We start from the raw sequence: 15,564 nt of genomic DNA on the forward strand, positions 1-15,564 counted from the left end.
CAGATGACAGAAGTTTGTGTCGGGGAACACTTCTCATCTAGTGATCACAATGCCATTAGTTTCAAGGTCTGGTCCATGGATTGAGATTCTAAATTGGAGAAAGGCCAATTATGATGGTATCGGAAAAGATCTGGCAAGTGTGGATTGGGACAGGCTGTTTAATGGCAAAAGTGTACTTGGTAAGCGGGAGGCTTTAAAAAGTGAAAATTTTGAGAGTATAAAGCTGTATGTGCTTGTCAGAATAAAAAGTAAAGATAACAGGTGCAGGAACCTTGGCTTTAAAGAGATATTGAGGCTTTGCTTAAGAAATAAAAGAGGTGCGTTGTAAGTATAGGCAGGTAGGTACAAATGAGTTGCTTATAGAGTACAAGAAATGCACGAGAACACTTAAGAAAGGAATCAGGAGTGTTAAAAAATGTATGAGGTTACCTTAGCAGACAAAGTGAAGGAGAATCCCAAGGGATTCTACAGATATATTCAGAGCAAATGGATTGCAAGGGACAAAATTGGTCCCCTAGAAGATCGGAATGGTGATTGATGTGTGGAGCCAAAAGAGATGGGGGAGATCTTAAACTTTTTTTGCATCTGTATTTACTCAGGAAGAAGACACATAGTCTATAGAATGAAAGCAAAACAGCACCGTCAACTTCATGAACCCTAGATTACAGAGGAGAAGGTGTCCTGATGCAAATTAAAGTGGATAAATCATGTGGTGCATGCAAGCTCGATTCAAGGTTTAAGAGAAGATTGGATAAGTACGTGGATGGTAGGGGTATGGAGGACTATGGACCCAGTGCAGGTCAATGAATATAGGCAGTTGAAATGGTTTGGCACAGACTAGATGGACCAAATGGTCTATTTCTGTGAGGTACTTTTCAATGATTTTATGAGTTTATACAAAAAAACACTATAAATTACAAAAATAGATAATAGTGCAAAAAAAGGAATAATGAGGCAGTGTTCATGGACCATTCAGAAATCTGATGGAAACAGGGCCGAAGCTGCTCTTACATCTTTGAGAATGGGACTTCAGGTAGCTGCTTCTCATCTCTGATGGCAGTAAGAAGAAGAGGGCATGTCCTAGATGGTGAGGGACCTTAATGATGAAATTGCCTTCTGAGGCACCACTTCTGGAAGATATTCACAATGTTCGGAGGGTTGTGCCCGTGATGAAGCTTGCTGTCTCTACAACCCCCTGCTGCCTCCTTATGGTCGACTGGAGGCGCCATACCAGATTGTGATTAACCAGTCAGAATACTATCCACTATACAGCTACAGAAATTTGAAAGTGTCTTTGGTGACAAACCAAATCTCTTCAAACTCCTAACAAAGTAGAGCCACAGACATGCCTCCTCCTCTACATTGGCGAGACCTGACGCAGATTGAGGGACCGCTTCGTGGAGCACCTCTGCTCCATCCGTCACAACAGACAGGATCTCCCGGTTGCCACCCACTTCAACTCTGCTTCACATTCCCATTCGGATATGTCCATATATGACCTCCTCTACTGCCATGATGATGCCAAACTCAGGCTGGAGGAGCAACAATTCATATACCTTTCAGCCCTTTGGCATGAACATGAATTCTCCAACTTCCGGTAATTCCCTCCCTCCCCCTTCCCGCATCCCAGTTTCACTCTGCCTCCTCTTCCAGCTGCCTGTCACCTCTATCATGATTCTGCCTTCTACTACTACCCATAGTGCTGTCCCCTTAGATTCCTTCTTCACCTTTCCTGCCTATCCCCTCCCTGCTACCTCTCCCCCAGCCCTTGATCTTTCCTCTAATTGGTTTTTAACCTGGCACCTACCAGCCTTCTTCCCACCCTCCCCCCACCTTCTTTAAAGGGCCCCTGCCCCCTCCCTCCTCAGTCCTGATGAAGGGTCTTGGCCCAAAACGTTGACTGCTCATTTCCACGGATGCTGCCTCCAGCGTGTTGTACGTGTTCCTTCTTTTTGATTGCATAAGCCAATTGGTGATGGCAAATAGTAGTGGGAATGCAGTTGAATTGGTGTCAACATAGGGACAATAGTTTACAGAGAAAATTAGTACTGGTATAAGATTGGTCTATGAGCCATATAGAATACCTTCTATATGATAAAGAAAAATCATTTTCTTTTCCTTAAGGTTCTGCTTCAGATGTTCATACAAAGATAATATTCAAAGAATTCTAGAAATCCAAAAATAAAAACAGGTCTTACAACATTTGTAGAGAGATGAAGAGTTAATGTTTCAAATGTCACCAGTCTGTGTTGACCTGTCTTTGCCACCAAATTTTTGGCACTGTTCCAAAAATTCCCCACTTACTGTAAGTTCAATATCAAATTTTGTTTCTATGTTCTTTTCAAGCAGAAAGCAGTTTTAAATTGTTCTAACAGTCATACAACCAGTGACCGCTCCTCCTTTGCCCCTTTTGTCTCTTCTCACTCCTCCTGATCCAACTGGCCCTCATTCCCTTGTCTCTTTCCCATTCTCCACCTGCCCATCACCCACACACCTTCCACTGGTTACTATCCCCACATCCCCTATATTCTAGGGTCCACCTGCCTCTGCTATTAGATACCACTATATTCAACCCTTTCTCACTTCCCAGCTTCTGACACTATTCCCACTCTCACTCCTCCAGCTGCCTATCACCTCCTCACCCAGATCCACCTATTGCCTGCTACACCCCTTCCCCGCACCTCCTTTTACTAGCTATCTCCTAACTTTTAGTCCAGATGAAAGGTCATGACCTGAGATACATACTGTCCATTTTCCTCCACAAATGCTGCCTGAGTTCCTCCATCACTTAGTGTATCACTTCAAATTGTTAAAATGGTCCGTTCCTGCTGTGTACTGTGTCCAATGAACAGTTGGTCCTTAATAAGCAGGTCCAATTTCCAGTCTGTTTAGAGTTAGCTGACCTCAAACTATGAAGCACAAAGGGCAGGAATATCCCAAAATCAGTCAGCACAAAGGACTAGATTCATCATCCAGGAACCTTGGCAGTACTGAGGCCAATTGGTACCTTTGTCGCAGATGAGAACAAGCCAGAGTTACAAACCTCAGACTGATGAATGGGTCAGAGATAAAACTCTCAGCGAACAGAGGGTGCTGTACTATTGGCAACCAGCCTGTTACTAATATTCCTTACTACATTTTATGTGAGGATTCTCCAGAACTACTCCAGAGGAAAAACAATTAGGTAGTTGATTGACATTTTAATCAAAGTGGCAACAGCTAAGGAACATCTTAATAAGAATACAGAGGAGTTTCTAAAAGTAATTGAAGAATTTAGGCTGTTGACAGTGATGCACCTGAAGTGCTTAGAGCGAACAGTATGCCTGAGTCTCTGTACTTGTTTTTGTTTCATAAAAAGGCAAGGTAGTATATTTGAACAAAGCAAAAACAAATTTAACCATTTAAAGAAGGGATTCACAACCTAGGATCCATGGACCCCTGCTTAAAGGTATTGGCCCATGGCATTAAAAAGGTTGGGAACTCCTTATTCAAGGTGATGCTCAGAGCAAGAGTTTTGCTTTTAATTCTGCTTAGGATCCTTTGTAGTCCATTGCACTGCATAACTCAGTTTAGGTTTGTAAATATCTTGCGAATCATGACCCCATGCTGCTTACCTTCCCTCAAGTAGAATACGTTATTCTGAATATCCTCACGCTCTGCAATTGTTGTTGCCACCAAAACATCTCTAAATGTTGTGTTCCAAATGGTATCAAGCTCCGTTTCTGTAAAAATGCTGAAAGAAAGAGAATGTTGATTCTCATTTACAGCATTCCTTTCCACAGAATTTTTAATTCACACTGACACATAACCTTTTATATTTTCACACACTACTATCAATCCCAGAAAATCAGTCAGCACTTGCTAATATGGTTTACTTGTAAGAAAAATGTCAAAACGTTCAGTATAAGTTAATCAGATTGGTTATGTTAACCAGTAGAACTGCATTAATGAGAAATTTAAGCTTCTTTCACCCCTCCCAGCTCCATCCTCAATACCATTCTCATACCTTGTTCCTCGATGTCTGATTATAATCAGTGCATTTTAGATAGGATGTGAAAGTCTTAGAGTGGGTGCAAGAAAGATTTAATAGAATGGTTCTTGGAAGAAAATAATTCTGTTCTAAGGTTAGAATAGCTAAAGAAGTGTTAATTGTTTTCCTTGGAGAAAGGAAGAGAATTTGGAAAAAGTGTACAAGAAGAGTGGTTCGAAGAGTAGGGAACTGAAATTTAACATTTTAAGGAAAATACACAGGGTGGGTGTAAGGAAAATCGTTGTTAACACAGACAGAAATTATGATCCGAATTCATTCTGTGGAGAGAACCATTAGAGATGCTGCAAATGCTGGAAATCCTGAGCAACACACATACAAAATGCTGGAGAAACTCAGCAGGTCAGGCAGCATCTATGAAGGGGTGTAAACAGTTGACGTTTCAGGCTGAGGCCTGATGCTGATGAAGGATCTGGACCCAAAATGTTGACTGTTTACTTGCCTCCATAGATGCTGACTGACTTGCTAAGCTCCATCAGCATTTTGTGTGCGTTGTTATGAAGAAGATCAAGCAGTACCTTCAAAGGAGTATTAGAGTGAATCTGAGAGGGAATAACGCGCAGGCCTACAGGGAAAGTGCAACCAGGTGGGACCAATGTGATTGTTCTGCCAGGAGTCATCCTGGACTTCAGGGACCATATGTCTATCATCTGTGCCACAACAATATGATTGATGGGTATGAAAAATGATATTTTCATAATTTCTTCTGACTGGCATACACAAAAATTTTCAAGCAAGCTGCAGCCAAAGTTGGAGATACAAGAGTCTGCAGATGCCGGTATCTGAAGCAGCACACGAAACACAGGAGAAGCTCATTTGGTCAGGCAGCATCTGTGGGGAGGGAAATGGCCTCCCTTCATCTGGACTAGAGGGAGGATCTCACGCCATAACATCAACTGCCAATTTTCATTCATAGATGATGCCTAAACCACAGACTTCTTCCAACATCTTGTGTGTTGCAACCGGATGTTGCTCCCTAATTCAATCTGGACTCCTATATTAAAGCAATATAGTCACAATGATAGAGTGAGAGAGGACTTCATAAAAATTTATAAAGAAAAATAATAAACTGAAGCTTCCCATAGGAAGTGATTGTGTGTTATGTGTTCGCAATACACTTGATTTCCAATGTCATTGCCATTGCCAAATTTCCCACATCAGCACCCTAGGGTCAGCATTGACCAGAAACTCACTCAGATGAGCCACACTACAAATCATGTCTTTGTAAACCGTTTAATAATCCTTCTGCCAAGAGTGCAGCCAACAGACAGTGAAGGACCTTAACTTACCCATTCTTGGTGTTTTCAAACCAAAATCTGTCTGCATCCCGTAAGTTCTCAAACTGCTTTCTGATGATGGCAGTGAAGAGTCGTGAAGGCTTCTCACTGTTCTCCAGCATGCCTCCGACAAACATCTCCAGTTTGGATATGTCATTATTGTATAGTGCTGCTAATTGCTCAATGAGCTGGTTTACAGGAGAGATAAAACATCATTCACAATTAGATTATCCAGAATATTTGAAAAATTTAAAGCATAAGAAAACCAAAGAAAAACAAAAAAAAACACTAAGCTAAAGAGCTTTCTTTCAATAGAAACACATCAATTGTCCAACAGAAATTGAATACAAGTCCCTTATCCAGAAGGCACTAGCTCAGAGGGTAAAGTTCTGAAGGTGTGCCTACCTGAATGATGTGCTTGAATTTTTGGACTGAGACTTGAACTCACAATCTTCTAACAGAGGCAAGAATGTTGATATCAAGGTAAAGCCCCAGTGGAACATTAGCACCCTTTCAATAGAGTCGTAATACAGAAAAGCACAAAACAGCCCCTTTGGCCCATCTAGTCCATGCTGAACTATTATTCTGCCTAGTCCCATCAACTTTGCACCTGGACCATACCCTCCACTTCCTGCCATCCATGTACTGATCCGACTTTTTCTTAAATGTTGAAAGTGAACCCACATCCAATACTTCAACTGGTAGCTCATTCCACACTCTCACCACACTATAAGTGATGCAGTTCCCCTCTCATGTCCCCCTTAAATATTTCATCTTTAACCCTGAACACTTGATCCCTAGTTCTAGTCTCACCCAACCTTAGTGGAAATTTACAATATCAATAACCCTTATAATTTTGCATACCTCTATCAGATCCCCTCCCCCCTCATTCTCCTATGCTCCAGGGAATAAAGTCTTAAACTATTCAACCTTTCCCTATCAGTAAGATCCTTGTAAGTTTTCTCATTCTTCACTCCTCAATCTTATTGATATTTTTCCTGTAGATAGCTGACCAGAACTGCAATGGTTCAAATTAGACCTCACTAATGTCTTATACAATTTTAACATAGCTTCCCAACTCCTATACTCAACACATTGAGTTATCAAGACCAATGTGCTAAAAGCTCTTTTTACATACCCATCTACAGTACAGGTAAAGGTTGAACTCTAGAGTCCCACTAAGGGAAATAAAACAGTTTAAAACAAATCAAAAAGCATTGGTTATTGGTAGCGAGCTTTGATTTTATAAGTTATTTTATTCCAAAGCCAAACACGTTACATTTGTAAATTGGTCCTTAAGCCTCATTTAAAGCACCTAATCTGACTAACCCTAGGAACCCATCATTGGTAAGAATGTGAACAAGTTGGAAATGGTATGCACAAAATGCTGGTAGAACACAGCAGGCCAGGCAGCATCTATAGGGAGAAGCGCTGTCGATGTTTCAGGCCAAGACCCTTTGTCAGGACTAACCAAAACGAAAGATTTACTAAATATAAAGAAAGGGCTTACTATCTTTCCTTTCGGTTAGTCCAGATGAAGGGTCTCGGCCCGAAACGTCGACAGCACTTCTACCTATAGATGCTGCCTGGCCTGCTGTGTTCTACCAGCATTTTGTGTGTGGTGTTGTTTGAATTTCCAACATCTGCAGATTTCCTCGTGTTTGCTTTAGAAATGGCATGGATGGGTCTTTACCAGAATGCCAGCAAAGACATGGTTAGGTGGAAACTACAGGAACCAAGATAGACCTTTGATAGTGCCCAGTCTCACAACGGATTTAGATAGAGTGAACAAGTCGAAATTGTTTCCACTCGGAGTTGGGTCAGTGATCGTAAGAATCAAAGTATAAATTTCGACAGTAATTATTGGGGGTTGATGATCTCCAATATGCTGTCTGAAAAAAAAGGGCAGGAAAGGATTAGGTAGTGACTTGCATGAAGTAACTGGATAAATAAAATGCAGAGCAACAGAGAAAGAACTCGTTCAAATAACTAGTGCAGACACAGTGGCCAAAAAAAGCTTATTCCTCTGAGAGGAACAAAAGAATAATGAATTCATAATTTTTCAAGAAGCAAAATTTGGTGAATAACTATTATGTTAAAAGACAAATAACACTGGCATATAGATTTCTCTCTTGAGAATCATATTTTCCAACATATTTTTTTTAACTTAGAGTATTTTTTTCTTAATTTCTCAAGATAGGAATAAGTAATTCTGGTTTCTGACCTCTGGATTCTCCCTGGAGAGCTCAGCATTGATTTCTGTCCAATTTTTAACAGGCTCAAGATCAAGAGCTATCCGTACTTGGTTATAACTTGGGAGACCATTATCTCGTCCCCGCTGGATGTCGAGGGCTACTGCATCTGATCGTGTGAACCTCATAGGTCCATACATAAAGTCTGTAATAGGTATATGGCATAGTCAGGAAGAGAATATATCAGTTAAGTAATACAACAATTACAGAACACCAAAAAATATAGTTCTCATACCAATGTTGTAGTATCAAAAATTAGGCATTAGGCTAGAAATCACCACAAAACCATAGAGCACAGCAGAATTAGGCCATTTAGCACATCAGGTCTGCACTGCCATTCCATCATGGCTGATTTATTACCCTTCTCAAACTGATTTTTGTGTCTTATCCCTGTAACCTTTGACACACCATCATGTCTGATTTATTATCCCTCTTAAACCCATTCTCCTGCTTTTGCCCTGTAACTGTTGACACCCTTACTAATGAAGCTATCAACCTCCACTTAGAATATACCCAATAATGTGGTCTCCACAGCTGACCATGGGAACAAATTCCACAGATTCACCACCCTCTGGATAGAGAAATTCCTCCTCATCTCTGTTCTAAAAGGATGTCGTTGTAGTCTGAGCTTGTGATTTACTGGCCATAAACTCCTCCCCTATCGGAAACATCTTCTCTACACCTACTCTCTCTAGACCTTTCAATGTTCGACAGATTTCAATGAGATCCTCCCTCATTCTACTAAACACCAGCGAGTACAAGCCCAAAGTTATCAAACACTCCTTATTTCTTAACCCTCTCATTCTAGGATTGTCTCCAATGCCTGCACATCTTTTCTTAGATAAGGGGACCAAAACTGCTCACAATACTCCAAATGCGGTCTGACCAATGCTTTATGAAGCCTCAGAATTACATCTTTAATCACTTGGCATCAATGTTGCATGTTAAAGGAATGATGGAAAGAATGGCCTTTCAGGGCTCATTGCTGAAATATTCTGCAGCATGAATGATCTAAGATTATCCTGTACTGTAACGTGCATCCAGCTATCTATTGTACGATGCTGGCGTCACTGTGCACATTGTTGGTGTATCAGAAATGGAAAGAAAGCCACAGACTTCATTGGACAAGAGATAAACACTGGATCTTGTGAATGATTTTCCAGTTAAATTATATTGTGTAGCATAAATAATATACTGTGTAATAAGATTTCTAGACCAATAGCATTAGAAAATAATATAAAATCATGAAGAGCACAGATGGGCTGAGTGGATTCAGTCTTTATCTCAGGGATGGTGAATCAAGAACTAGATGGTATACTGTACTGTGCAAAAATCTTAGGCACATGTATTTAGCTAGACTTTTTCATAGTACGATCATAATTTTATGTATTGCACTGTACTGCTGCTGCAAATAAAGCATATTTCATGAGTAATGATAAACCTGATTCTGATATGGGTCTCAATTCTGGACTGAGAGTGGGAAGGGGGCATGGAAAGGGGAATCGTGGGTGAGTAAAGAGGAGGGGAGAGGGGAGAGAGCAGGAAATCACCAGAGAGATGGTGTGTGTGTGTGTGTGTGTGTGTGTGTGTGTGTGTCCTAAGACTTTTACACAGTACTGTAGTATTAAGGGGCGTGGGGAAAGAGTTAATAGGAACTTGAGAGAGAAGTTTGTTACTCAAAGGATTGTATGTATGTGGAAGAGCTGCCAGAGCAAGTGTCCTCATGATGGTTTTTGTTCCAAAACATTAATTGTGAGTATTTAAGCATCCAATCTGACAAAGGGTGCATAAGTAAGAAGGAAAGCCCCAGGGAAAAATGTTTTACCTACTAACACAATGAGTTCATCCTCTGATACATGTAGTAAAATAATCATGCACATTTGTCAGATCACATTAACTAAATTAACTGCTTGTTGTTATAATGTTGCAACAATTGTTCTGATAATTCAATATAAACAATTTTAAATATTCTTTTCAAAACTTTGACTTATTACTCACTATTTTATACAGCCTGCACTGTTATGTTGTAATAATTTTATCTATTTACAACTCACATTTTAATCAATGTGCTTTATTCAATACAGAATTTGTTTTGCATTATGCATTTCATTCTTATTACTCTGCTCGATAAGCAGCTTCACTCAACGTTTTAGGAACAGATTTCTGAATGGACAATGAATCCATATACAGTATCTGACTTTTTTTTTGTTCTTTTTGCACTGCTTATTTATCTAGATATTAAACTTAATTCTGATTCTGATTTTTTTAAAAAGCAGCACTACATCTTGGATCCCCTACCTACCTCAGTCACAGTCACACACTTGTTCTTGATACATTAGTTAAAAGATGTGGTTAGATATGAGATACGTTAGAGGCATTTCAGAAACTCTCAGATAGGCACATAGATGACAGAAAACTGGAGGGCTATGGAGGAGAGAAGGCTGAGGTTGATCTTAGAGTAGGTTATAAGGTCAGCACAGCATCGTAGGCTGAAGGGCCTTTACTGTGCTCTAGTGTTTCATGTCCTATGCTCTAAAACAAATTCATGGGATAGAGGACATTTATTTTCAGTCGTGAGTGGTTTTGAAGTCATCACTTTGCCTGCAGACTTGATGACAATCTGTCAGTTTAAATTGTATGGAAATAAACAGGATATGAATTAACTACTGGGGCACCACAGAGCATACTGATGCACTCAATCTCTGTGTTCTGTTTCACTGAGTGGGGCACAATGGCAATGGCATTGCAGTGGCATTGCAATGGCAGTGTTTTACCTCTTAGGTCTGTCACCACAATATTGTCTTCTTCTTCAGCTTGCTGCGATGCCATTCCCAGTATCAGCTCATCTATGTCCTCTGCTTTCTTAAAATTCGAATTCTAAAACCACAATCAACAAAGGTAAGGTCCATTTGGTGGAAAATGTCCACCAGTTAACTAATAAAAGCCATATCACCAATAAACATCTAATGATTAATAGTATTGAAGGAATTAATATGTATTTCAATTTGCATAGTGATGGAAAGCCATCATTTACATTTATGTCTCTGCTTTTGTGTGATCCTCTACAGATTTCCTATAGAAGGAGCCAATCATCCCTGTTCAGAGGTTCTAACACATTTAAAGCAATTTGTGCTTTCAAAGTTCATTCCAGAGTCATCTCGAGCTTCAATGACTATGAACAATGTACAGTCTCAAATGTTCAAAATATCCCGTGCTACTGATGAGGAATGGATATTTAGGCAATAATTTAAACATTTTTTTCAAGATACAGCTTGTAACAATCCGTTCTGGCTCAGTGACCCCAATTTCACCCATGTGACCAATTAACCCACTAACCCAGACATCTTTGGATTGTGGGTGTGAACTGGAGCACCCAGAGGAAACCCACACAGTCACGGGGAAAATGTACAAACTCCTTACAGACAGTGGCAGGGATTGAATCAGGTTCTCTGGCACCGCAGTAGCTTTATACTAACTGTTACATAAGCATGCCATACGAATTTGTACAAAATTTTGCAAATGGCCACAATAAATTGGTGAAAATTGTTAAAGGTGGCACAAAATTAAGGTTGTAAGAGTAACTGTTATTTAGCACATGGAGAGTAATGATTCGAATTGGCACAGCAATTTCAAATGATGCTCATCATTATAGATGCAGCACAGTTTTTAATGGTGATTTAGTGATGTATGTTATTATATGATTTGTTTTCCATTATATAATAAAGCCACATTTTATTAAGTATGAAGTAGAAAAGAAATGACCATATCAGATCTCCTGCCATTACTTCCCACACCTGATTTATAATTCTATCAGGCTGGTCAATCACTTTGATAAAACTCATCGTTTAGTTTATTTTTTCACAAGATGTGGCCATTACTATCAAAACTAGTATTTAGTGTCCATCCTTAAACACCCTTGGAGAGTCAGCATGGTAGTGTAGTGGTTAGTGCAATGCTTTACAGTGCCAACTCTAAGGCTGGGGTTCAATTCCTTCCGCTGTCTGTAAGGAGTTTGTATATTCTTTCCGTCACCGCATGGGTCTTCTCCAGGTGCCTCCCACATTCCAAAGACGTACAAGTTAGTGGCGGGCATATGATGTTGGCGGTGTTGACACTTGCTGGCTGCCCCCAGAACATCTCAGATTGTGTCGATCATTGATGCCAGTAATGCATTTCACTGTACAGCATGTTTCGATGTACATGTGGCAAAGCTAATCTTAAATTTTTAATCCTAAGATTCAACCAGGTTGATGAATCTAGAGGAGAGGTTCCTAACCTGGGGTCCACAGACCCCTTGCTTAATGTTATTAGTCCACAGCATAAAAAAGATTTGGAACTAGGTCACATGCAGATCAATCTTCATACAGGAAATGGATCTCTTTTTCAAAGGCACTGCTTAGCTGTAAGAGTATTTTCAGGAATGTAGCAGTTTTTAATGTCACTTTTACGTTAACACAAATATTTTAATTCTAACTTTTAAGCTCCTCATCTAAGAAGATATAAACTTTTGTCTTCACATAAATGGTGCAGCCCCTGGGTATTGGATCAATAACTTACCCATTACACCATCAACACAGAAAAAAAAAGGATACGGACCATTTATTTTATTCTGTGTTTGAGGAAGTTATTGCAAAAACAGGAACAGATAATCAGTCAACCATGACCAATATAACAAAGATGAAAGCAGCAATGATTGCAGGTACATCTGGGTCATGTTGCTTTGTCTCCTTCCCCTCTGCCATCCGATTTCTGAATGGATTTTGAATTCATGAATAATATCTCACTACTTTCTTGCACTACTTATTTAACTTTTTTTTATATACTTTAATTCACAATTTTTATTATTATGTATTGCATTGTACTGTTGCCACAAAAACAACAAATTGCATGACATATACCAGTGATATTAAATCTGATTTTCAGATTCTTAACATATATTTAAAGCTAGTAGTTCACATATAATTTACTCAATCAAAGAAATTCCACACTTTTAACTTTGATGAAAACCAGACATGAAAGCTGGGAATAATGTGTGTAATCAACTGCCACTTGTCGTGGCTCACAGGTGGCCATTTCAGTGGATGCTAAAAATCCAGGCCCAGAATCACACAGAGATGAGACTGGGCAAGGAACGTTCCTTTTCCTGAAGGATGTTACTGAATCAGTAGCACATTACCAGAATCTGAATCAGAATCAGAATCAGGGTTTACATCTCCAGCATGTGTTGCGAAATTTGTTTCTTTGCAGTGGCAGTACATTGTAACACATTGAAATAGAAACTATAACATACGAAGCATACATAAAAATAAATTAAATAGTTAGTGCAAAAAGAGAGGGGAAAAATACTGAGAAAGTGTTCATGGTTCATGGGAAAGTGTCCATTCAGAAATCTGATAGCAGCGGTGAAGAAGCTATTCCTGAACCCATTACTCCAGAGGTTTCACAGTAACTCTGTATGGATCTAGTGGGTACGTACTTGGCCACTATTAAATTCACTTTCACAATCTGCCACAGAGCAGTCAGAAGCTTTGTCCTCCTAAATGCTCATTCAGTCATGTAATAATAATGCTGCCATACCTCTCGACTCCAGAAGTTATTGCAGACACGAAGTGCTGGATCTTCTCTGTTATAAACATTCTTAACCTGTCGAAAGTGGCATGTTCTGTTCCTGGAGAATCAAATAGAAGGAAGTATTCATATTGCTCACAATTTCAGAACTGCCTTTACATTTTTCTAATATCTGGTATTCTTATTAAAATATAATGTGTTTCCTTCTGGACCATAGGTTCAATACCTGGAGTCCATGGAATAAAAATAGGTTGGAATCCTCTGCACTGGACCGTGGATCTATGTAGCTATATTGCTGTCACCTTAATACCCATGTCACATGATAATCATGGAATTTGTTTAGAACACAGACAGGAATGGTGAATCTGTGGAATTCATTGCCACCTAAGGCTATAGAAGGGTGAAGATCATTGGGTGAAGATTGATAGGTTCTTGATTAGAAACGGTGTCAAAGGTTATGGGGAGAAGGCAGAGGAATAGTGTTGAGAGGGAAATTAAGTCAGCAATGATTGAATGGTGAAGCCAACTCAATGGGATGAATGGCCTGAATCTGTTCTTATGTCTTAATGTCTTATGATCTCTAAATATTGGGCTCATACAACTCGATGCTCAGTTAATTAATTTTTTTTCTTTAAGTATGGTTACACTTGTTCCTTAAGCAAACACAGCTGCCAACAGAATTGAAATGAATATCCTGTTGGCTTGTTTTGGTAATGCTGCTTGAGGGGCAATTTTTGGTGTAGAATCTGGAGCAGTAAAAAAATTCCATACACAGACAGACCTTTGCTGTACCATTTCATCAGTAAGCGTGAAATTTAACTGAAAGTCAAAAGGGATTGCAGATGCTAATCTGGAGCAACACACAAAGATGCTGGAGAAACTCAGCAGATCAGGCAGTATCTAAGGAGGGAAATGGACAGTTGGCATTTAACATTTAATGTCAACTGTCCACTTCCCTCCATTGATACTGCCTGATCTGCTGACTTTATCCAGCTTCTTGCATGTTACTTTATATGAATTGATAACTATTATTTATATACTCTATCCCTTGAATGGAGATTGAGCCAATAAGTTAGACCTCGGTCAGTTGAACCGAGCTACCTTTTCTTTTTGATATATTAAACAGTTCCAGCAATATATCAGAAGTAGATCAGCCTGCCAGGCATGCACATTCAGGCACCTCCCAGTCTCCACCCAGCTAATAGGAATCACCTGCCACTTGTTTCTAACTCATCTCCTGCAACCTATTTAAACCCAGTTCTCAGCCACAGTCCTTGTTCACTCATTGAACCAGCAGCCCCTAACTGCTAGCCTGCAGTTACCTTGTTGTCTGTAACATCTGTTTTCTCTTGTTTTGTGGTTTGTTACTTTTGCAGTCTATTGTTAAAGTTATCATTCACTTCTAAATCATCTCTGCTACCCTGCTTTTAGGTCAAACTTCCTCTATACCCTGACAGGATGACTGAACCCAGCAGAGTATGGTCACCTAAGGCATTAGACCAAGGGACTCTGCAGCTATTTTGCTGTCATCGAAATAATTGTGTCACATGATAATAATGGAATACTTTTAAAACACAGACAGGAAGGAATTTCTGGGATTTTGAGAACCAGATCTGCCAGGCTTTAGAGCACCAGCCTGCTCTGGCTGACACACCTGACATCCACATGTTTGTGCTGGTGGCAATGTGCTCAAGTGGATCCACTCCTCACCACTCTCTGGCCATCCAGGTACATGATGACCTCTGTATTTTCTGTGATGGCATTTTGGGTGGCCCACCATGATTGCAAATGTATGTCAGTTTGTCTCTGCCTGCCCTCAACATGCCCGATCCATTTCCTCCAATCAGTGGCTCTTTAGGCTGCTGAGGCCTCTATCACTCCCTGAACACCTGTGATTAAATTGCCATGGGTTTGCCACTTTCTGACATGGCCATGGTTGTCATTACAGTGGTGGACCACTTCTCCAATGCAGCCAAATTGAAAGCCCTCCCCAAGCTTCTGTCAGCCCCGAGACAGCAGACCGTCTCTTCGATGTAGTTTGACTCCATGTCTTCCCTCGGGACATTGTGTCAACTAGGGCCCACAATTCATCTCCCAATTCTGGTGAGCATCCTGTTCCCTCTTCTTCACTTCAGTGAGTTTGTCCTCTGGCTATCATCCGTAGACTAATGGATAGCCAGAAAGAGCCAATCAGCAGGTGGAAAAGTTTCTGCAGTGCTTTGCTGCCTCTAACCCTTTCATCTGGAAGAAGTTTCTTCTCTAGGCCGCGCTATCCCACAGTCTACCCTCCTCCTCTGCAGTGGGTATGTTGCCCTTTAAAGTGTTTCATGGCTACCAGCCTCCATTGTTCTCCCCATGGAGGATGCAATGGTGGGGGTCCTGACCACCCAGGCCTTGGTTCACCACTACTGGAGGTGGG

General features: G+C 40.3%; 1 protein-coding gene across 1 annotated transcript in view; it reads right to left on the reverse strand.

The window, feature by feature from the left end:
• LOC132378896 (dual oxidase 2-like) overlaps positions 1 to 15,564 on the reverse strand; it is a 148,390-nt gene that overhangs the window by 77,900 nt on the left and 54,926 nt on the right. The window contains exons 10-14 of the mRNA XM_059946187.1: positions 13,155 to 13,245; positions 10,352 to 10,454; positions 7,550 to 7,722; positions 5,338 to 5,513; positions 3,615 to 3,733 (exon numbers count right to left, since the gene is read on the reverse strand). Coding sequence (XP_059802170.1) covers positions 3,615 to 3,733; positions 5,338 to 5,513; positions 7,550 to 7,722; positions 10,352 to 10,454; positions 13,155 to 13,245 — 662 coding nt within the window. The remainder of the gene's footprint in view (positions 1 to 3,614; positions 3,734 to 5,337; positions 5,514 to 7,549; positions 7,723 to 10,351; positions 10,455 to 13,154; positions 13,246 to 15,564) is intronic.

Source organism: Hypanus sabinus, chromosome 21 (assembly GCF_030144855.1).
Source record: "Hypanus sabinus isolate sHypSab1 chromosome 21, sHypSab1.hap1, whole genome shotgun sequence".
Taxonomy (NCBI): domain Eukaryota; kingdom Metazoa; phylum Chordata; class Chondrichthyes; order Myliobatiformes; family Dasyatidae; genus Hypanus; species Hypanus sabinus.